General features: G+C 42.3%; 1 protein-coding gene across 8 annotated transcripts in view; it reads left to right on the top strand.

Moving 5' to 3' along the window:
* Nucleotides 1–22,817, top strand: part of utrn (utrophin) — a 162,729-nt gene that overhangs the window by 21,223 nt on the left and 118,689 nt on the right. For all 8 annotated transcript variants that reach the window (XM_068577613.1, XM_068577619.1, XM_068577612.1 and 5 more), the window contains 27 exons: nt 229–401; nt 1,567–1,682; nt 2,369–2,535; nt 5,682–5,912; nt 7,299–7,480; nt 8,177–8,327; nt 8,572–8,691; nt 9,011–9,112; nt 9,539–9,646; nt 9,788–9,967; nt 10,680–10,843; nt 10,946–11,069; nt 11,157–11,244; nt 11,904–12,148; nt 12,827–12,995; nt 15,126–15,253; nt 17,415–17,552; nt 17,646–17,759; nt 17,945–18,100; nt 18,242–18,412; nt 18,519–18,710; nt 19,414–19,548; nt 20,901–21,050; nt 21,632–21,793; nt 22,055–22,186; nt 22,375–22,548; nt 22,642–22,797. In XM_068577613.1, coding sequence (XP_068433714.1) covers nt 229–401; nt 1,567–1,682; nt 2,369–2,535; nt 5,682–5,912; nt 7,299–7,480; nt 8,177–8,327; nt 8,572–8,691; nt 9,011–9,112; nt 9,539–9,646; nt 9,788–9,967; nt 10,680–10,843; nt 10,946–11,069; nt 11,157–11,244; nt 11,904–12,148; nt 12,827–12,995; nt 15,126–15,253; nt 17,415–17,552; nt 17,646–17,759; nt 17,945–18,100; nt 18,242–18,412; nt 18,519–18,710; nt 19,414–19,548; nt 20,901–21,050; nt 21,632–21,793; nt 22,055–22,186; nt 22,375–22,548; nt 22,642–22,797 — 4,128 coding nt within the window. The remainder of the gene's footprint in view (nt 1–228; nt 402–1,566; nt 1,683–2,368; nt 2,536–5,681; nt 5,913–7,298; nt 7,481–8,176; nt 8,328–8,571; nt 8,692–9,010; nt 9,113–9,538; nt 9,647–9,787; nt 9,968–10,679; nt 10,844–10,945; nt 11,070–11,156; nt 11,245–11,903; nt 12,149–12,826; nt 12,996–15,125; nt 15,254–17,414; nt 17,553–17,645; nt 17,760–17,944; nt 18,101–18,241; nt 18,413–18,518; nt 18,711–19,413; nt 19,549–20,900; nt 21,051–21,631; nt 21,794–22,054; nt 22,187–22,374; nt 22,549–22,641; nt 22,798–22,817) is intronic.

The raw sequence follows: 22,817 nt of genomic DNA, 5'->3' as shown, positions 1-22,817 counted from the left end.
TTCATCAAAAGGTTTTATTAAAATCATTTCAATATTACATATTGTATGGTAGGAATATGTTTTCAGTAATGATTTTTCATTATTAGTCAACTTTAATGTAAATTATGAAACTGTATGCACCATGAATTTTCCATGCTGTCATTATGATTAGCACAATGATCATTAGAACAATTATCACTTTCCATATCACCAAAACACTTTTGTTTATGTTTTTCCATGTTTGTGTAGGTGAAAGATATCATGAAGGATATCATGTCCAACCTGCAGCAGACCAACAGTGAGAAGATCCTACTGAGTTGGGTGCGTCAGTGCACCCGCTCATACACAGAAGTCAATGTGCTGAACTTCACCACCAGCTGGGCTGACGGCCTGGCTCTCAACAGCATCCTTCATCACTTCAGGTGAGGAGGGATCAAAGATTCTCAGGGTGGCTGGTGAGCAAAATGAGGTCATGTTAACAAACATTTTACTGCAGGGATCTGATGAAATGGACAACTCTGTCTTCATTCATGTCTTGGTAATTTTCCGCTTTAAGTCTTTGCATATTTGACATGTGTCCTTTGACTGAATGTAAATCATCTGGAAACCAGACCAAGAGCTTCAAACACCTTCAAGAAACCAATTCCTGGAATCTAAGAATGGCCAATATGTAAAACGCTGTGTGTGTGTGTGTGTGTGTGTGTGTGTGTGTGTGTGTGTGTGTGTGTGTGTGTGTGTGTGTGTGTGTGTGTGTGTGTGTGTGTGTGTGTGTGTGTGTGTGTGTGTGTGTGTGTGTGAGGGAGAGAGATTGTGAGGATACCCAGGCGAAGTGGCAGGAGGTCAGGTTGAGAGGTCAGCGCCTGCCGGGTGTGTGTACACCGCTTGACTTGCTCTGTTTACTCCTGCCATGCCGCTGTTTACACACGCTTGGTGTATGTGTGTAAGCTGCTGTGTGTGAAAGAAAGAGAGCGGGAGAAGCATTAAGGCTGTTTTCCCCGCTTTCTCAAACCCCTTGTCTTCTACTAGCTACATGCACGCACAGACACACACACACACACACACACACACACACACACACACACACACACACACTCACTCACTCACAGGCCTGTGAGCTGTGAGAAAGGCCAGTGTTGGTTTAGACCTGGGCCAGGGTTTAAGTGGATAACTGAACACACACATTCCACACCCAACTGGCTTCAACACAAGTCCCTCCTGCACAACTAAGGGAAGAGTCTTTTCTGTACGCAGAACAGATTACATGTTCCAAATACTTGTTCCTTTTTTATGAGTTATAAGGGTTATGCTCAGGAAAAGGTCATTTTGTGTCCAAATTATATCTAGAAACGGCCACCCTCTGAGTTATAACATTGTTGCTATACACAATTTTGACACGAGTGCACATACAACAGAAGCTGTGTTATTAAAAACACAGCACGAATGAGATTATTCTTCTCAGGTAAAGTGACACAAAAGCACCAGCAGTATGGATGCAATGTATCTCAGAGTGTAACCTAAATTTCCAAATTTTGAATGAGAAAGTCTCCATGTGGCTGCTCTCATCGCCACTGTCCTTTGTGTCTTCAGGCCAAACGCATTCAGCTGGGATCAGGTGGTCGGGCTGAGCGCCGTGGAGAGACTGGAACATGCTTTCACTGTCGCCAAAGACCAGCTGGCTATTGAGAGGCTCCTGGATGCCGAAGGTACGACCTTATTGAGCAGCTTCAAACACTTCACCGCAGTGTTCCAACATTATTTGGACAAGAATAACTGCAGAAAGATTCTTTTTTGATTGTAAAAAATGGTTTACAAAAGAAAATGCACCTACCGACTACCTTTTATAGCCCCAACGATTAGTTGGATATGGAATGACTTGCATGTTGCTGTCCAAAATGCTCACATATTAAAACATGGCCCGTGTTCATGGAGCCTGCTTTCATATCTTGCCAGCAGTTGGCTAAGTTCACGGTGGAGCAAACACCTTGGTGTTGTGTTTGGGCTGTGCTTGTGCAGAATGTTTTTTACACTTCAGGGAGCACCTGAAGATCCTCAGTCTGCACGTACTCAAGCCATCTATATTCAGAGCCTTCTTGTTATGTCATGACCGAGAGGTAGTCACTCCTAACCTGTGTCAAAGCCTTGTTTAATTTGTACAACTCGCCTCAACCTGCCCTTTTCTCTCCCCTCTCCTCTTCCTTCCCATCTAATCTGCTTCTCTCACCCTGAACTGTTATCTCACTTTATCTACCGTGCTGCTTTTGTCCACATGCAATTTTCACCTCTTTATCCCCCGCTCTCCTCCTCCTCCTCCTCCTCCTCCTGCATCTCATGCTTAATTTCTCCCTCTGATTTCTTTCTGCCCTTACATCCACCTCCCCTCCACCATCAGACGTGGCAGTGCAGTTACCAGATAAGAAGTCTATCATCATGTACGTGACATCGCTGTTCGCCGTGCTGCCCAAAGACGTGAGCATGGAGGCCATCAGAGAAGTGGAGACACTCCCACGCAAATACAAAGTGGAGTCTGTGGACTCTGGTCCAGGCCTCAATGCTCAGGTAAAAGAAACAACAAAGTATGCTGGTACTTCATGTGATATGATACAGGAGGGTACAATAATATCTTACATATATCACCAACAATGATTTTGGGACACTTGCATCCATACGAAGGTAAAAGTCACTGTGCTATTCTCACATCCTTTTAAACTACTAAGTCCATAGAGACATCTGTTTCTCAAGGAATCCAAGGTGCTCTTTTATGTGCAAACCTTAAACATCCCCAGCTGGTAACCAGCAATGTAGACAGAAGCACATTGAGTCCAAACTTTGGGAATTTATAACTGGAAAAAAAAAAAACAGCAGTTCAGAGCCGGTTCTCGATACATAAACCGAGGTCACGTGGCGAAAGGAGTTTACTGAAGGTCATCACACTGAATACCAGTGCACCTTTAATTTAGGGGTGGTGACGTGAGGTCTTACGACCATGGTGTAGTTTGTTATTATTACTAACAAAGTTATTGTTACTGATTTTTATGTCTGCTGGTTGCATTTAAGCCTAAAAAAAAATCACCAGTTAATTTGTGAAGATTATCCTCTCACTATCATGCTTAAGCAAACCGTCTGACACTTTGCCAAAACTGACTATTGGACTTGAATACTTGGATTTATGTTCTGCAGATGCCAATATGTAGTATACGATTTCCTAGACTGTAACTATTTGGTTCATAGAATGTACAATTTTGTAAAAAGCATCAGGGACTACCTAAACCATCCTGTTTATGATCATTATATGTATCAATACACCCCTTAAGAAATGCACTAAATAGTGTACTATCTCTTTTATCCCCATGGTTCAGTTATTTTAATAGTGACACAGTGCTCCCCAGTGGCTGCCTGTCTGAACCCCCCTTGTCCGTGCCTGTGGGAACAAACCATTATCTCTTTCTATGAACGAAGAGATGATGGTTCAGCTCCTTTATGTCTGCTTCAACAACTGAAAAGCTGAAGGGGCAAAAAAAAAATTGAACCCATAACTTCAACCTTTGCTGCTGTGTTGTGTTTCTGATAACATTCAGTTTGAAGGCCACAGACGCCGTTATGTGCAAGCATAAGGAATATTGTTAAGTGTCTCATTGTGTGTCGCCAGATAGAGTGAGTCACTCCCCCCCTAAAAAAAAAGCCATCTCCTTCATTCCCTCCAGCACCGCTCATGAAAAGCACAGCAGGCGTAGGCAAATAGGGAGCAGAGCCATGACTCACCCCTCTGACATTAGCCAACAGACCGAACTGCATGCTGCTGGAAACACAGAGCCGTAAAGGGGTGCAAGGAAATGGGGGAATGAATTGGTGAGAATGGAAGTGTGTGCAGGAAGTTGACAGGGAAGGTTATTTGAGCATTAAAGATGTCTGTATGCCGGTGGGCAGGAGGCCTCACATGCACACACTGATGCTGTTCAATGTTTTAACTTCTGTGAGCAGAGTCTCATTCCTACACTCTGATTCAGTTGGACTTTCCTGCGGTTTGACTAACTTGTGATTAGTAACGACAGCAGATCAAACTGCAGCCCGGTATGTGTTCATCCCTGGCGTGGAGTGTTTTCAGAGGTTTTTATTCAGAAGTCAGAAAATCCCAGAAACCACCTCTTAAGTCTTTATTGCCCATGGGCACATACTTCACACGTCCTGGAACGAGTGCTGGAAAAGTCTTTTTAAATGGTGCTCTGATTGGTCCAACGAGGGGTTTACTTTCCTGGCAAAGTTCCTCTCTCCATAGGAAGTGATGTGTAATGCTGCTGGTAGTGAGAGAGTGGAGGAAAAAATAAAGGCTCTTTGTTTCTGTTAACTGTGTTTTGTTCGCCCCGACGTTGGAACTTCTACTGCTACTGGTTCATGATGTTTTTTGTGGAGGTCTTAATGGTAATTTAAAATGATGATTGTTTTCAATATTGACGGCTTTAGATCTAACCAAAGTTTATTGCATTACCGCCAAGGTTGGAATATCACAGATTTACGTATGCATGATGATGCATTGCTTGTTCCAGAACCACAACTGCAAACATGATGAATGCAGGGATTGAGTTGAGCAAATCATCTGGTGATAATAAAGCGTCCTGTTGAGCCAGACCACAGCTATTTTACAGCCATTCAAGTCAATAAATCAAGCGCTCTCTCTCTCTCTCTCTCTCTCTCTCTCTCTCTCTCTCTCTCTCTCTCTCTCTCTCTCTCTCTCTCTCTCTCTCTCTCTCTCTCTCTCTCTCTGTCTTTCCGCCAGACTCCATGTTTAACATGAGGACTTACAGTATTTTTGTGACTTACAGCGAAAATATCCAAAAGGTCATCAAAGATTTTCAGCAGGTGACCTTTTTCTGAGTTTGCTACGCAGACATTACTGTTGTGTAGTTTCAGCCTGGAAAACAAAGGTCCATTTGACTTGTTACTGTACCAGTCTCCACACACCCATCAGCATTTCTGTCATCTTTGACTTGGCACTGCTCCGGCTGCAAAAGATTGTATCTCCTGTTTGTTTCAGCTCCAGACAGATTTGTTGAGCTCTGTTGAACTTTTTTCAACTTTTGTTCAGAAAATGGGAACCTGAAATAGTTTGTTAAATTTTTGAGATTGTGTTAAAGATTTCTCTGTCTCTTTTTTTTATGGTGTTGGATCTATAAATGTATTCAGGGAAGAGGTTATTAAAGGACACGGCACTGACATTATTACTGTCATTACACAACAAAGTTTCTTTCCACTTCCATCTAAGTTTTAAAAGCATGTTTTTCAAACATGCTTCCCCTCTTGTCTTTAAAGCAAATTAAGCCATTATCCTGCACCACTCAGATCTTACTGTACACTCAACCTACCCAGGATAAACCCGCTGCTATTCTTAGAATGAGAATTGCCCTGCCCAGCATTCAAAGGGCTCCTCCTAGCATCCTATATTAGGCCTGCAGTTGTTCTGTTTTTTTTGTCTTCTCAAATGAGCATGCCAGTGTTGCTCTGCGTGCTCCAGAGCAACACTGGCCCCTCCTACATGTGCAGCTCTATTTTAAAACTTACCAACTGATCTTAGCTCAGATTAAAATCAAATAAAAAGACAGTTGGAGGTTTTTATTACAAATTTCCTATTATCACAGTAATGATAACCACAGATGTAAACATAAAAATATGGTCAGCCAGTGCTTTCATTCCCTCCTCTTGTTCTCCAGAATGTGCAGATGGAGGAAGCAGGCAGCAGCCCCCGGCCAGAGACCCCCAGCACCCTGACGGAGACAGAGGGGGAGATGGAGGGCATCCTGCTGGAAGTGGACCTGGACAGCTACCAGACCACGCTGGAGGAGGTATTGACCTGGCTGCTGTCGGCCGAGGATGCCCTAAACATTCAAGAGGAGGTGTCAGACGATGTGGAAGAAGTCAAAGAGCAGTTTCACACGCACGAGGTAGGAGGAGACCCGCAGACTGGCTGAAGGCTTGCTGAGATGTAAACATGTTTGTACATGTAGACAGAAAGCTCAGAAACATCAACATAACTAAATAACTAATAAAACTGTTTACACCTCTCAAACTGAAAGTGACAGTGACACACACTGTGTGGTGCTTCTCAAAGGTCAATATATGAAAAGGCCCATAACTGTCTAATTCTCTATTTGCCTTTTCTTAAATGGACATATATTTTACTGTTTTTAAGACAAATGATGTCACACTTATGACACTCATGATAATTGTCTGACTTGCACACCTGTTTTTTGTCTAAGAACTGTCATTCTCCATTGCTGAGCCTGAGTATAGTGTCCCAGAGAGAAAGCCCTCCCACAACTAACAGTAGTACATGCTCCGTACATGTTGGGAATGCCAGGAATTCTGCTGTGAACAGTGGCGCACAGCACCCCATGGTGCCCTGGCACAGACCGTGCTTGCTTGAGAAGGCGTAGCTGCAGGGTTTGTGTCTATGCATGTGTGTAAAGGGGCTTTGGCAGCATTCCCTTGGCTGCAATGTGAATATTTGTGAAGTCTAATGTCTGGAATCCAGGTCAAAGCTGAAAGCTGGTAGTGAGACTGAGCAACAAGACCCAAAGCCTCTTTAACAGCCAAGCTTTTAAGGAGGTCTAAAACAAATCAATCCAGTTTGTTTTGACCTCGTTGTTCACATACTTACTCCAACTTCTCCAGCAAAGCTTAACCAAAAACAATGTGTTCAGAGGTGCAGTCAAAAATGCTTACTCATCCAGAGAAGCTTACGGAAAACAGACAATAACTCAATTCATTGGGCTCCATATTGCTCACAACAAGGACCAGCAAAAAATGTCCTCCATAGACTTGAGAAGCACTCCTTGAAAATTGCTCTTGCTTTCCTTCGTGAAGCATCTCTCCTCCCTCTTTTGCTTTGTAATTGGCCTCAGTTGGCTGCTTGACAGACTCTGCTCTTCAGGCTTGTCTGACTGTTGCTACAGCAACACTCGTTAATGCGAGAGTGCAGAGGTGAGACCCGGTGCTTCTTCGGGGCATTATTAAGTGTGCTACCTCGTGACGCTAGAGGGAAGGGGGTGGCAGAGAAATGCATCCAGGTTTTAGCATGTGGGTGCCAAGTATCAGCATGCTGCCTCAGATTATAGAAGCAATGTTCGGTCGCCGTGTTAGACTGAATCTGGATAATTGTAAGGGTATGTAATTATATGTAGTGTACTTACAGATAGAGGACACAATGGCTGTTTTGTTTCAAGTACACAGCTTCTCTGGAAGAACAACGTTTCAAATGAACATTGTTTCAAAGACTTTGAAGTCAAACATGTTTTTACCATGACTTTTTACCTCTCCTCTCCTAAAAGGTGTTCATGATGGAGTTGACAGCGCACCAGAGCAGTGTGGGTAATGTGCTCCAAGCGGGTAACCAACTGATTGCTCAGGGCAATCTGACAGATGAGGAGGAAGAGGAAATCCGGGAGCAGATGCGCCTCCTCAACTCCCGCTGGGAGAACCTCCGAGTGGACAGCATGGACCGCCAGGCTAGGTTAATACACATACATGTACACCTACTTTAGTCCATTTTCTTTCCTCATTTCTCATTAGACAATAATAGCAAAGTGAAGTCCAAAATAAAGTAATAATGACTGCATATTAGAAAGTATGACAGCATGTGATGTCGTCGTTTTGTCGAATGTCCTTGAATATTTCTCAAGTATTCAAAGCCCCAAAATAGTATTTAAACAGCTTTAGAAACCGGGAATTGTACTGTCATTTAAAAAAAAGGTTACAACTCAAATATTTTTTATTACAGTGCAGTCTCTTCACAGCCTGAGCCACAAATTGCCCAGCAGAGGCCATTTTCCTCTTTGACCTCATATGTTTGAGTTTTTCTTGTGAAGAATGTACAAGGCTGCAAACTGAGTGATAAACCTTGAGCCTACCAAGTTTAAAACTTAATCTATGTTATTAAGGTGTATGCTGCTTTAGAAACACACACGCACACAAAACACAGTTCTTAAATTGTATTCACAATGTCCACTAAAATGTTTGTTAACCCTGATATAAAGTATAAGTGCTTTTGCACTCATTGTCCGTGGAGTCTGTATACGGCATTGTGTCTTATTGTGGTGTTTGTGCGACTGTGAGGCAGTTAAATAATCAGCTGATCATTCAGTTTCACCTTAAAGATGATTAAACAGATGGCTTCCCTGTTCTTTTTCTCTCTCTCTCCCCCTCCAAGGCTCCATGAAGTCCTGATGGATCTTCAGCAGCAGCAGTTACAGCAGCTTTCTGATTGGCTGTCGCGAACAGAGGAGCGAATTAAAAAGATAGAGACAGAACCAGGGGCTAAAGATCTGGAGCTCTACAAAGAACAGATAGAACAGCACAAAGTAAATATGGTTTAAAATCTATTTCATGAACGGGTAATTGATTTGACATGGACAGGATCAGTAGAACATAAATAATGAATAATTCTGTCTCACTGCATTGCTCTTGTCTTGTGACTACTTTGTCACATGTTTGATCCATGAGTCCTTCACTGTGTGTCACTATGAAGCTCAGTAGCTTCTCCGCCAGCCCTGTTAATGGGTAATATGCGACCGTGCTGAATTCACTATTTGCGTTTCTGTTCAGGAGCTTCAGAACGACCTGGAGGCGGAGCAGGTGAAGGTCAACTCTCTAACGCACATGGTGGTGGTAGTCGATGAGAACAGTGGTGAGAGTGCCACCGCTGACCTGGAGGAGCAACTACAAGTGAGTTACCCGACGTCTTTGTGAATTTGTCATCTTAAGGAGGAGGAGAGTCTTCCTCCAGTCCATCTAAGACACCAACCTTTCAATACAAATTCAGGAATAAGAACATTGTCAATTTGTCCAAACGGGTTTTCCCTCCTACTATATTCTTACTCTAGACCTGATACTTTATAATCTGGAAAATAATCAACAAATTAATTTCAAAATAAATGGTTGTTCCAGCCCTAATTATATGTATTAAATGTTTTCATCTCTTTTACATTGTGTTTTTGAGAACATCCATATTTGTATTAATGTTTCTCTTCATCCTGTTTTCAAGTCTTTGGGTGAGCGCTGGGCGGCTGTGTGTCGCTGGACAGAGGAGAGGTGGCACAAGCTGCAGGAGGTCTTCTTGGTGTGGCAACAGCTTCTATCAGACCAGGTTGGACAGGCAACATGCTCTCCATATGGCTCGCACAAACAAGCACAGGCTCAAACAGGCACAATGTCTTCTTTTTTTCTTTTTTTCTCATTAAATAATTAAACATAATGGACCACTTTAGCACTCAGTCCTGCCCTGTTAAGCAGAAAATGCCAGTTTGTTCAAAACAGCTCTGTTTTTCAAGTCAACTAAAGTGTCAATGTTTCAGATCCACTATTTTTAGTGTAATCACGTCACGTTGTTCTTCCTGAAAATCTCTTGTTTGAGTGGAAACATTTCTGTTCTTGAATTTTCTTTTTTCCCTGATTGCTAAATTAAGAGCTCAAAATGTTCTACACATTAACGAGCCTCCACAACTGAACTAAAAGTCTTTGTAATGTTTGCAAAGTATTTCAAGTTGATACTATTTTCTCAACTCCTCTGTAGAGCTTGTTTCTAGCGTGGTTGTCAGAAAAAGAGGAGGCCTTGAGTGAAGTACAGACCAGCAACTTTAAGGAACCAAGTGAAATGAATACCAACGTGCGGCGATTAGCAGTAAGTAGTCTGCCGACCCTTTGTAGTTGCCCTACTGCTGCTGAAACTTTAACAACTAACTACCTTTAGTTTGTGAACTTTAGTAGTAAGGGTTCTATGTTTAACGTATCCATTGATTTTGTTTGTGATTTAATTCTGTAGATTTTAAAGGATGACATGGAAAAGAAGAGGAGGACTCTTGACCAGCTCTCGGATGCAGGACAGGATGTGATATCGCTACTGCAGAGCCCCGAGGCGGGAGGAGAGATCGAGACAAACATGGAGGAGCTGGCACATAGATGGGACAACCTCGTGCAGAAGCTGGAGGACTGCTCCTTCCAGGTGTGTGTGTGTGTCTGTGTGCCTGTGTGTGTGTGTGTGTGTGTGTGTGTGTGTGTGTCCTTTTTAACATGAGTAACTTCATTCAGAATAGGTTTTGTCTTCCTGCCCCTGAGCTAAGAGATACACAGATACTCACCGGGGCAATTGAAAGCATAAAGCACACAGCTGTTAAAATAAAAAAAATCCAGCAGATGCTGCAATTTACATCAGAATATAGATTGATTCAAACATTTAGCGGTCAGTGTTGTTGTGGATTGAAGAAGATGAAGTAGAACAAAGCTTCCTTTGAAAAATTGTATTTCTGTACCTGGCGCTTCTTCAAAAGATAACTCAACCTGCTTTGTAAAAAGAGACTTTTGCGCTGCCTCAACAGTGTAATTGTGTTGATTTGGCCTCGGCATAAAAAACGGAATATGAGTGGAAGTTTATTGGATGTTCATTGAAGACATGAAATGATAACATAAAAGTCTTCCACTTTTCATTATTTAAAATACTCAGGATGAGTCAATAATAAATATCACTGTTACTTCACTTTTAACATAGTTGGATCTAGGTTCAAGAGAGTTGATAAAATAACTGAATCATTTGTTATTGAGTATATTAGGTTAAGTTCAAAGACAAGTGAATGTGTATGAGTTAATTCTAGCCTGTTTAGTTTTTTTCTTGGTTGATTTCTGTCCCATTCCCACGGTTGCTCTATCTCCCCGCTCAGGTAATGGAAGCCGTGACAAATGCTGGGATGACTCAGGTGGAAGAGCAGGTCGTCGTGGATGCAGTTGCTGTCGGTGCTGCTGCTTCGATTGGTGACCAGGAGTTGGCCCCACCTGCTCCCCCTAAGAAACGACTGGTGGAGACAGATGCAGAAGTCAGACAATTGTAAGAACTGGTGCAGTTCTGGGACATGTACTGTACACACTTTCCCTCATTTGCCATAAAAGTGTCAGACTTAAAAACTACATTGTGTTCTGGGTTCTGCAGGTTTGAAATGAAACTTTCTGAGGTCCTGAGCTGGATTAAAACATGGAAGGCGTCCACTCAGGCTCTGGCCTGCACACACTCTGACACTACGCCGAACACACCAGACCTGCAGGAGACACTCAAGGTACGCCTGCAGTTGACACGGCTTCAAAACAAACAATTCAAATAGTAAAGTTGTTTTAAAATCACTCAAATTCACCAATCCCTGCAGGGTTTAGAGTTGGACTTCAATGCAAAGGAAGCCACAGTTTGTCAAGTGATCCAGGAGGGACGGGTCTTGATGGACCAGCTGGAGAGAGGTACGATTCCTTGCTCACGGACACTGAAATGGTTCATTATTACACACAATAGACCAAACTAATTTGTGACACAAACTGATCTAAGTTTTGCCACGTTCCAAGATAGTTGCTCACATTTATTGTTTTTCAGTTTCTCCTTTCCCAAATTGTGTTTGTCTCATAAGAATTAACTACTTTTCCACAGCCGGTTGGTATTTTTTTTGGGGATATTTACAAGCCTTGTTTTTTCCCAATGGTTGTTCATTTTCAGTGTTTCAATCTGACTGTGTGTGTGTGTGTGTGTTTGTTTGTGGACAAAGTAGTACAATCTGTCAGCCTGGTGGGTTAACTGCATTTAACAGCTTAATGAAATGAATAGGCACTCAGGGTTTTATATGTTTACACTGCCCTAGAGGCAGTGGTAGTGGAATTATTAGTCTACGTTTGTTCAACACAAAACTTTCCACTAATCTGAATGTCATTTCTTACCTGTGCTTTTTTCTCATCTTTATTGTCGGTTTTCGAATTATTCATTCACTCTTACTCACACCAAAAACTCCCAACACAGGCTGTGTCAGATTCAATTATGTGTAAATCCACTTAAAGTCTCCTTAATTATCTGTTCAGTACATTTAAAGTTAACCCTTTTTATGTCTGTTGGCTTCTGTCTCTCTCTGTAGAAGGTGTGTGTGTGGACTCGGTGAGAGCAGACATAGACCTGACCCAAACTGAGTGGGATGTGTGTGCGAGGGAGCTGCACGCAGCCCGCGAGCGAGTTCACACTCAAAGCCGCATCAAGGCGGTGTCTGTCGAGCTGGCAGACCTGGACCGAGGCCTCGAGGAACAGGATCGGTGGTTGGACTCAACTTCGGCTGGAGAAAAGTGTGATGAGCCTAAGCTCAGAAGCCTCAGTGGAGAATGCCAGGTAAGAGTCATTGTCTCCGTCTACATTCCCCCTAAGCTCTTCTGTGTGAGTTTAATCTTTAATCTCACCTCTGACCCTTCCCTCACTCCTCTTACCTTCAGCTCATGTTGGTATTTCATAAACGTCTCAGTTTTCACAGCAGAGATGAAACTCTTTCACAGATGAAGTTCCTCAAATGCTTGCAAATTCAGTAAAAGATGTAGAGATTTAAGATAAAGCCCCTTCTGGTGTGTCCTGAAGTGTGGAGTTGAAATATTTACATTTGATACTAATTCCCTTTGAGCAGGGAGGGTTAACCTGTCAGTGTTCACACTGACAGGTTATAGCATGACTTCATCCTAACCTGTCTCTCCAGACTAATTGATTGTGGCAGTGTGTGTTGCACGTTTTTATCTTCTTTTTTTTTTAAATAGAGAAAAGATTATTTCTTTACGATGACACGGATTATTCTTAATAGCACCAAGTAAATCAAATGCAATTGCTGAAACCTAAACTTCCCATCTTGTATCATGATTCTGCTTCATTTTTACAGTCAAGAAAATATGCTTATCTCAAGTCAAGTTTATAACGTTTCTCTTTCTGTGTGGATGCACAGACAGCAACAATCTCCCGACTGTTCCTTAAACCGTTTTCTTCTTACTAATGAATAAACTTGCGTCTTCCTCTTGTGCTCTTCAGTCTCGGCTCCTCCAGGTTGCCGCCGCGAGTTTGCGATTGGAGCAGCTTTCTGCAGAGGCGGGGTCACTCGGGGCCCTGCCCTCTCTGAAAGACAACATGGTGGTGGTCTCAGCGCACCACGCCTCCACACTGCAGCGGCTACAGAGCAGAGAGCAAGAGGTCCACAAAGGTACTTCTGCTAAACTACATCAAATTGTTCTTTTAAAGGTTTTGAGGAAACCTGCTCCTAAACTCTGAGGAGGTTTATCGGTATTAACACTATGTGCTTTTCACGGAGCCTGACAGCCTTGAGGCTTCCTCCTATTTCAGAGAACTGCAGTACAGGAGACTGAGGCCTTCCCTGAAACAAAGACCATTTTTTCTCTCCTTGCTCTTGGCTCAAAGCTTTCCGGTTTATAGGGAGACTAAAAGAGTGATAGCTAAGATTAGCAGAACTCAGTTCCATAGGGGTTGTGTAAATTTGACATCAGCGTTTATATGAATCTGTGGACAGCCACAAGTAATGGGCCATGTCCTTATATGGCCTCCTAAAGCTCACAAAAGCGCGAGTGTAAGATCATCCCTCCGCGCCAGCGTCATCTCTACCTGAGGACGTGACTTGGAGCTGGAGCCGTCCGGAAAACCAGTCACTAATTTTAACCCTGGAATCAACTCCTTTTGGCCAAAAACAAGTCTGTATATAGAGACTTGAAATGATCCTCTCCACTCCAGACGACAGGTGTGTGTGTCTGTGTGTCTGTCTGTGTGTGTGTGTGTGTCTTACTGTGACGTCTAGGCTTTTACGACTGCGAGGAGTTGGATGAAAGCCAAGGAAAACCATTTTGTTTCTGCTTGAGGGCAGTTTGCCTCCCACCAGTGCCTCTCTCTATTTCCCTCCCAGATACGCTCCACCTCTGCTCTTTGTGTATATGAACATAGCCATATTGTGTAAGCATTAAATCACCTGGTAATTAAAACACTGACAGCGAATGAGATGATAAGAGAGACAGTAAGAAGAGAATGAACAGAAATGAATATAACCATTTATAATAAATGAGCTTGACAATGTCACAAATGAGCACTACTAATCTGTCATAATTAGATTATTTTTATTTTGTTTTTAATTCACTGTTATTATACATTAAACGTGTTATTTAATGTGTTACAGTTAAACTGATGTGACTCAGTTAAAAACAAGCAGGCACCTGTACCGCAGCACATAAGACAGAATCACAATTACATGTCAAAATAAAGACAGAAACAAGACAACAACAAAACATTAAAAAAGTACTGAGGGAGCAAGATGATGTATGGGATCTGGCATGTCCTTCATGTGTTAATGTCTGTTTGAAATGTGTAGTAGATGTTGTTGCTCTGATGTGATATGGGATCTTGTTACATATTATATTACTATGATCTCAATGAGCGCTGACAATAATTGTTTTTGTATGTTTTTACTGGAATACGTGCAGGCACCTTTTATCTTGTGATGCGTTCCTGTCTTGTGTTGTAGAAGTAGAGCAGTAGGTGAAGGAGGGAGCTATTGGTTTGGATCTGAGAGTGCAATTTAATGGCTGGATTATTTGTCGGTCTAAACCGTCGGGGCGTTAGAATGTGACAGTGCAGTGGGGGGGTCCACGGGGGATGGTCGCCACTGTCCTTCAATCAGAGGACCAGGAGTTCGATCCCCGGCTCCGCTGTTCCAAATCGATGTGTCCTTGGGCAAGACACTTAAATCCAAATTGCTTCCGCAAGCTGTGTTGTTAGTCCTGATGGGCAGGAGGGACCTTGCATTGTATCTCCTGCCTTGAGTGTATGAATGGGTGTGAATGGCTGAATGATGACATGTTGTGTTAAAGCGCGTTGAGTGGTCGTAGGACTATAAATGCGCATTACAATAACAGTCCTTTCACTATTTTAGTGTATATTCTTGCTGTTGGTTTACTGGTTGGTAGGCAGAAGGGTATTGTTGAAAGAATGATTGGATTTAGATATGTGTCCGAGATAGTATGGATGAGATATTTAATTAGATTTATTTAGATCATACATAGATAAAGACTTCTTAGTGGAATGAACATACATGCTTTCTGTCTCGTGGCATTGATAGTTAGATGATTAAACATATGCTGGGTTGGTTAGAAGAGCACAGCAAAAATTACTTTGAGATGTCAAACATCTGGGATCCTCCTACAGCCTGGAAAAACACACACATACACACAGAAGGGAAATCCCTAACCTTGCTCACTGCCCCCTTGTGGTTTTAATCCTGATGCAAAAGTCCTGATACCTTAACTTAACATATCATTCCTCCTTGTTCCAGCTTTGACCAGTCTCGAGGCCAACCAGGTGTTGTCCAACCAGGTGGACGGGCTGACGGCCCGGCTGGCCACTCTGAGAGAAGGAATAGTAGACATGCCTACAGTTGAGGAAGCCGTGGAGAGTGCACAGGTGAGTCGTGCATAATCTTGATACATTAAGTGATGACTCTGTGAAAACCATGTTTAACTTTGCACCAAACTACATTGAAATCGGTAAAGTACACATATTCTGATGACCAGGAATCCAAAACATGAACTCCTAGGTGGAGGTCACCATGTAAAGTATGATCACAAAGTATCGTTATTGATGGATCATATGTCTTAATCGTAATGTATTTTATGCATTGAGGTTGTCTTTACTTGGATGTCTTTGGAATACAAAATATTCTTTATTAGTCAAATATTTGTATTTATACATTTTAACAACAGACATATACATTTCACACATCACTTCACAGTTCACAGTTTCATCCGTATTATTGGCAAACATTATTTTATAATGCACATCGTTGTTTAATGCTCATCTTGTAACATATTTTGTGTTATAAGATGATCTCATTGTTGCCTGAATTGGTTGGGCAAGACCCACCTTCAAGATCTTTTTAAGAATAGAGGTTTAAATAAATAACAACATCAAGTAAAACTACAGACACAACAGAATACTGGTGTGTTGTCATAAAAAAAATTGCACATTATTGTCTTTGTGGTTTATCTGGTAATTTGTGTGCCTTCTGACTTCTGAACTAAAACTATTTAATCTGTGTCTGTCTGTGGACCTCTACTTGTATCAAAGAGAGTGTGTTTTCTTTTTTCAAGCACACAATAGGCTCTTTATCAGCCAGTCACTTCCCTCTGCACTGTATCAAACCTCAGTGTAGGAGGAAGTGTGTGTGTGTGTGTGTCTCTCTGTGTGTGTGTGTGTGTGTGTGTTGTCATATTTCGTGTGTGTTTCTCTCCTCCTCCCACTTTTGGTGGAATGTGGCTCTGCCCGAGCTCTTGTTATCGTGGTAGATAGGGCACGGTGCCGGGGAAAGGGGCGGGGACTTGGCACATTCTGGGCGGCGTGCCCATGCATGCCACATGGAGCTCCTAACAGCTCAGTGAGGGGCCGCTCAACCCGTCAGTCAACCTGACGAGCGCCACACACAATCCCATGACGGCATCTCTGAGTCCCATTAGCAATAAGCCTAATAATATAAGGTTATAGTTATCTAAATGGCCCATTATCGTCCTCTCATGTTTAAATGGATTCATCTTTTACTACACAGACATTTGAACTGCTTGTGAAATGATCAATTAATTATACAAAAATGTGTAAATTAACTTCTGTTTAATGTGATTGTGATTGCTAGGTTTTGCCAAAGCCATTGTTGCTTCTGTGCAAACACTTTGCGGCACATCATTGACACATCTGTCCACATGGTTAACTGTTTGTTTTACTATTACATTTTTATTATATTCAAACGATACATTGTGGAGATTTTGACCACCGGTAGCACTTTTTTTTAGCAATGTTATGAGGAAGTCCCAGTGCACACTAGTCACATTTTGTCAATTTCACACTGTTTCCCTTGTAAGTTGTAATGCTGCATTCATGTCAAATTGGAGTCATTGTAATTACCAGTTTCCAGCTGAAGTAGCATTCACATCCATGTCCAAGTTTAAATTACAAGTTGAACATTTTTTGAAAGTTTGATTTACAGCATAATAACTCTGAAGTGACTGAAAACCAAACAAACACAAATGCCTCAATTCCACCAAAGTCGTTCAAGAGAATAATCCCAAATGTGGTGGTCACAGTGTTATAGTTTTAATGCTCAGTAGTTTTGACCCTCACACTACAACTCTGCAGTCAAACAGTGAATTAAATGCTCACAAAGTAAACTTAAACATAGGAGTATTTCTATTCTCAACCAAAATCGTATGACATTAAAGCTGCTCACGGCCTTAAGATGTTTTACTGAGAATAATTGTGTTTGTTTACAAAACAGTACTATATACGTCTGAGGGGGTTCATAATATAATATCACTGTGAGACACAAAAACAAATTACTTGGGGAAAATGTAGGACATGACAGCCAGCAATGTTTATATGATTGTGAAGCCTCAGTCTATCAAAGAGAAGAGGGACCTCTTATCTTCTTCTCGCCAAGAGATGGCTCACTGTTAGATGTCGTCGTTGTTGTTGTGGTTAATGTTGCTGCATAACAAATTGTTTCACGGACAAAAAGAGTTTCCATTTCACACAGCTTGGACGTGTCACTTTAGGCCGGATCTCTTGTTCCCCTCAGGGCCTGTGTCTGGAGATTGAGCAAACACAGCAGGCTTCTGATCCTACAGAACTACAAAGATGGAGTCAGCTCTCCTCCAGGGCCCGTGAGGAGCTGGGCACACTGCAGTGCATCCTGGGTAGCATGAAGGACCATCAGGTAAAGACGCTGTACTTAGCGATATAGAAAGCCTCCAATTTTTTCTCTCTTTACTTTGACGTCGGCGGTACTTTTGTTTCATGCGGTTTTCAGGTGCGTTTGGTGGAAGTTGAGCGGTGGTTGGATGCGGTTCAGGAACTGTTGTCTCGTGATGCCACAGGTTTGGGCAACAAAGAGAGTCTACAGGAAGAGCTTAACCAGTGCAAGGTTCGAGGACAAAACAATATATAAAAAAACACTATTATTATTATTATACACATCTTGACATTTTAATGATAAAGACATCACGACTTCACTACTAAAATACTACTTTTACGTAATGTAAAGACTGTAATCATTTGACCTGAATTGGATTTGAAGTATTATTCTTTATCTTTCTTTCTGCTAACCAGGAGTATGTGACTGAGATGGAGTCGGTGGAAGGTTCATTGAAGCAGATGGGAGAGAATGTGAGTGCTGTACAGACAGTTGCAGTCCCAGGACTAGCCAAGTGGGGTCAGGACAAGTTGGATGAGTGCCGGAGCAAATGGGACACGCTCAGCAAACAGGTGTGGAGTCACTTCCCTCTCGTTATATCCCACAATTCATGTTTGGAAGAAAAAAGGCGTCCTATTTTGTGTACTCGTACGCCTTTATTCGGTGAGATTTTAGTGTCTTGTTTCGCTCACAAAGCTGATGTGACTCTCCAGCTGCTGAAACATCAGGAACGTGTGGCAGAGAATCGGGAGAGGCAGGTGAATCTGAGGAAGGACTTGGCGGAGATGCAGGAATGGATGACCCAGGTCGATGAGGAGTTTCTCATGAGGGACTTTGAATACAAGAGTCCGGAGGAGCTGGAAGCATCGCTGGAGGAGATGAAGGTAGGCAAAACTTTGAGAAATCAAAATCAAAGTGTTTAATTTGAGTGTGTGGGTCAAAGTGTCTACTTCTGTCACTGTCACCATTGTCGTCTTACCTCTCGCACAGAGGGCTAAAGAGGAAGTGCTGCAGAAGGAGGTGAAAGTGAAGATCCTGAAGGACAGCATCAACATGCTAGTGACCAGAACATCGCCCCCTGGTGGAGGGGCTTCAGAGGAGCTGACCTCTGAGCTGGACGTGGTTCTCGCCAACTACAGCAAGCTCTGTGACCGCTTCAAGAGCAAGTGTCACACTCTGGAGGTAATGTGTGTGAGGTGTGATGTCCTTCTGTCTGTCTGACTGATGAAGTCTACTGGTTTCAGTTGAAAGAGATGCCGACCTTGCTTTTTTTGTTGTAAAAAATATACTTGCACATCAGCTTCTAAGTTTATTAGTCGATGAATGACCTAAAAACAAGAAGCGTCTGGTCATTATGGATTTAAGTTGGCTTTTAGTGTGTTTTTCCAGGGTAAAAAGCACTGTCACACATATTCACATGGAATTGAGAATACAATCATAATTGTATGCATAAATGCCCAAATTTGGCCGTTAACTTGCAACTTGCCATGGGTCAGTATTGGAATGACATGTTTGTTTACACAATGTGTCATTTCTCTGGCTCCTTTTTGTTCATTTTCATGCAAAGAACTTGAGCAGCTGGAAGGGCGCTGGTTCTGATATCAAGAGCTAATTTGTGAGTGTAAAGTCATAGTTTGGGGCTGTTTTAGATTGTCATCCCCAGACTGCAGGGTGAAGGTTAAACACGTCATTGAGCTGTGTTTACGTTCATGTATATATATATATATATATATATATATACATATATATATATATATATATATACATATATTGTTCTTTCAGAGTAAGCACGAGCATGCTTACTGCAGCTGTCACGTTGTAGTCACATGTTATTTGGCGGTGCACAGCTTTATTTAAATGTTTCTGACGGAGTGTTTATGTGTAGGAGGTTTGGTCCTGTTGGATGGAGCTGCTTCAGTATCTGGATATGGAGCAGATTTGGCTCAACACGCTGGAGGAGAAGGTCCAAGCTTCTGATAACTTACCAGAGAGCACTGAGGCCGTGAATGAAGCTCTGGAGGTACAATGGCAAACACACATTGAATTCAGTTTGAATATGTTTAAAGGTGAGGGGAGCTTGGTTGACCTGAATTTTGAATCAGTCGCACCAAAAGGACTAAACATACATGAACGTAATTTCCGACACAACGTGTGTGTGTGTGCAAGTGTGTGCAACATTGTAAATACATAGAAAATGCTTCTACGTTTTAACTACTGAATTACTTTCGCGAAAAACTCTTTTTTTAATTCCTCTGACTACAGGCCTATTAATATAAGGAAAATATGGTCAAATGTTTGATCTTACATATTGTGGAAATTAGTTATAAATAAAACATTTAAATAATGAACTATATAGTTGGACCAGCCATCCATCTTTGAATTTGTTTAGAGTTTTATTTATTCTACATTCCTGTATTTACATTATATTTAATAGACGTTGCTGCTCGATCCAATAGAGACCCGGGAATTTATATGCATATAAAATAACTAAGTAGGAAAAATAGTTCATTTCATATACCAACCAAGCCATTTAATATTCTAACTCTGTTACCAACCTCATTGACTTTGTCTTCCAAATTTCTTCTGCTTTGTCTTGCTCCGTTGCTAAATCTGTAGAGCTGCCTGCAGCACGACTGTCAAACTCAGTTTAATCACAGTGCTGCTTCTGTACCATCGCATAGGGATGAAGGACATTGAAGACCCTTGAAGACAATGTTTCCCCTTCTCCTCTTCGTCCTCATGTGTTTTGGCTGTTTTTTTAGTTCTCTTTCCCTCTCTCTTTTCTCCATTCTCCTCAACCTCTCCTTTTCATCTCTCACCCCACCCAGTTTCCCAATCAGACTGACCCCTCTGAAGGGGGGTCGTTGCTCTTTCTCTCTCTCTCTCTCTCTCTCTCCCCCTTCCCCTACCCCCCCCCCATTTTCCCCTCCCCAACATTACCTCCGGGGAGGAAAAAAGCACATTTAATGACCCCACGTAAACAATGACTGTGGGATCCAAGTGTCGTCACTCGACGAGCTTCTCCCTCAGTTGTCTCTCATTTCTCGTTCAGTCATCATCTTTTTTTTCTTTTGCCTTCATCCGACACACCCAACGCTGCAATTTTTGCATCTGCATTCCATCTATTTGCTTATGTATTTGGTAGTAAATAAGTCTTTTACTCAAATCTTCTCTTTTTTTCTTGTGTCTGTGGCAACATCTTGGAACTATAAGGGCAGTTTCACTTTCTTGATCTATGTTGCAGCTTGATCAAAGGACTATTTTTTTGATCACTTCCTCCTGCTCACTTCCATTCCTTCCCGCTTTGCTTGATTTTTGTAATGATTTTTCTCATAACTGTACTCCCTTCTCCGTCTCGTCACTCATCACCAGTGTTTGGAGAGTGCGCTTCGCCACCCCGGGGACAACCGGACGCAAATCAGAGAGCTGGGTCAGACGCTGATAGACGGGGGCATTCTGGACGAACTCATTAGTGAAAAACTAGAGGCCTTCAACTCCCGTTACGACCAACTCAACCACCAGGTCAGGACCTTGGCTTTGTGTCGAAGCGAGTGTGAGACGCACGTGTGCATTTGTTACTGTAGAAAGAAGGCATCTATTATGTCTTCTGTTTGGATTTTGTTTTTATTAAATTCAGACGTATGCATTTTATTTTACTGTCAAAATTTGTATTGGAATATATATTCCTTTGCAAATATGCAACTGTTTAATTTTTTGCCAAAAATCCATTGGTTGTTTGTTGGATATTGTCACAAGTTGTTGCATATTGAGATTTATATTCATATAATAGCAAACACATATATGTTTTGTCATATTGAGAGTCAAATTCACTATGTTTTACATTATATCGGCACAAACTTGGTACACAGAATCTGCATATAATTCTTTAAGCATTTGAGGTACTCTTTGCATTATTATGACTTAAATACAAGATTTTCTTTCTTTTTCAGATGACTATTCATGTGACTGGGTTTAATCGTTAATATGTGAAAAAAGCAGCTCATAATCAGCCTTTTCCAGCTTCACTTTTATATCACACATTCTCCCGTAACTCGACGGTGAAATATTCAAACCCATGTCTTCCTGTACGTGTCCCCTTCCAGGCGGTCAACAGGCAGATCAGCCTCGAGCAGCAGCTGCAGACTCTGAAAGAGAACGAGCAGGCGCTCCAAACGCTGCAGGAGTCTCTGAGCCAGCTGGACCACACACTCACGTCCTACCTCACTGACCGTATCGACGCCATCCAGCTCACGCAGGAGGCACAGGTGCAGTACACATTCGCACACACTTACCAGGCGAGACGTGAAACTCAAGGAAGCATCCAAAGTTGATGAATTAATTGTTCGAAGGCCCTAGAGGCCCATGGAATAGCAGTACAATATTAATAAATAGGTTTTAATGTATTATGCACACAACACATATCATGTTGTCCACAGATGCTTTAGACATGTTATTCCTCTCAACGGCCTCAGTCTGGGCTGTCTGTGTACATGTGCTCATGCTGTTTGTCTCGGCTTGTCCTTTAGACCATCGGGGCAGAGATCGCAGCCCACGAGCTGACAGTGGAGGAGATGAGGAAGAGGAACGTAGCCAACTTACCACCCACTACCACTGATGGCAAGGCTGCTCGAGGAGGGACTATGCTGGACCAGCTGCAGGTAACACTGACTTCTACTGGGGAACATTGGGAACTGCAGGAAGTTGTGTCAGACTGGAATACTATAAATACTTTCATGTTTAATGCAGTGGAAAAACACCTTGATAGCATGGTAAGGGAACTGTGTGTGTGTGTTGTCTATCTGGTGGCACAGATGTAAAACTATATCTCTCCCTTTACCTACTGCAGAGGAAACTGAGAGAGATATCCACAAAGTACCAGCTATTCCAGAAGCCAGCTAACTTTGAGCAGCGCATGTTGGACTGTAAGCGAGTCCTGGATGGTGCCAAGGATGAGCTTCACATTCTGGATGTCAGTGACGTGGACCCGGAAAAACTCCAGTCCCACCTCAGTGGTTGCATGGTGAGAGCTGTCTCTTATGAGCAAGCACACATGTTTTATTCATTGCAGATTGTGTGAACTCTTGTCATTTTCCTTTCTTTTTTTGAATTGTAGAAATTATACAAGTTGTTGAGTGAGGTGAAGCTAGAGGTGGAGACGGTGATAAAAACCGGTCGACAGATTGTGCAGAAACAGCAGACGGAGAACCCCAAGGCTATGGACGAACAGCTCACTGCTCTCAAATTGCTCTACAATGACCTGGGGGCACAGGTAACTTGCTTTCATATCAT

The sequence above is a fragment of the Clinocottus analis genome, unplaced genomic scaffold (assembly GCF_023055335.1).
Source record: "Clinocottus analis isolate CAN_PGR_092001 unplaced genomic scaffold, fCliAna1.0.p SCAF_15, whole genome shotgun sequence".
Lineage (NCBI taxonomy): Eukaryota > Metazoa > Chordata > Actinopteri > Perciformes > Cottidae > Clinocottus > Clinocottus analis.
The sequence above is the reverse complement of the archived record's forward strand: the minus strand, read 5'-3'. Positions and strand labels throughout refer to the sequence as shown.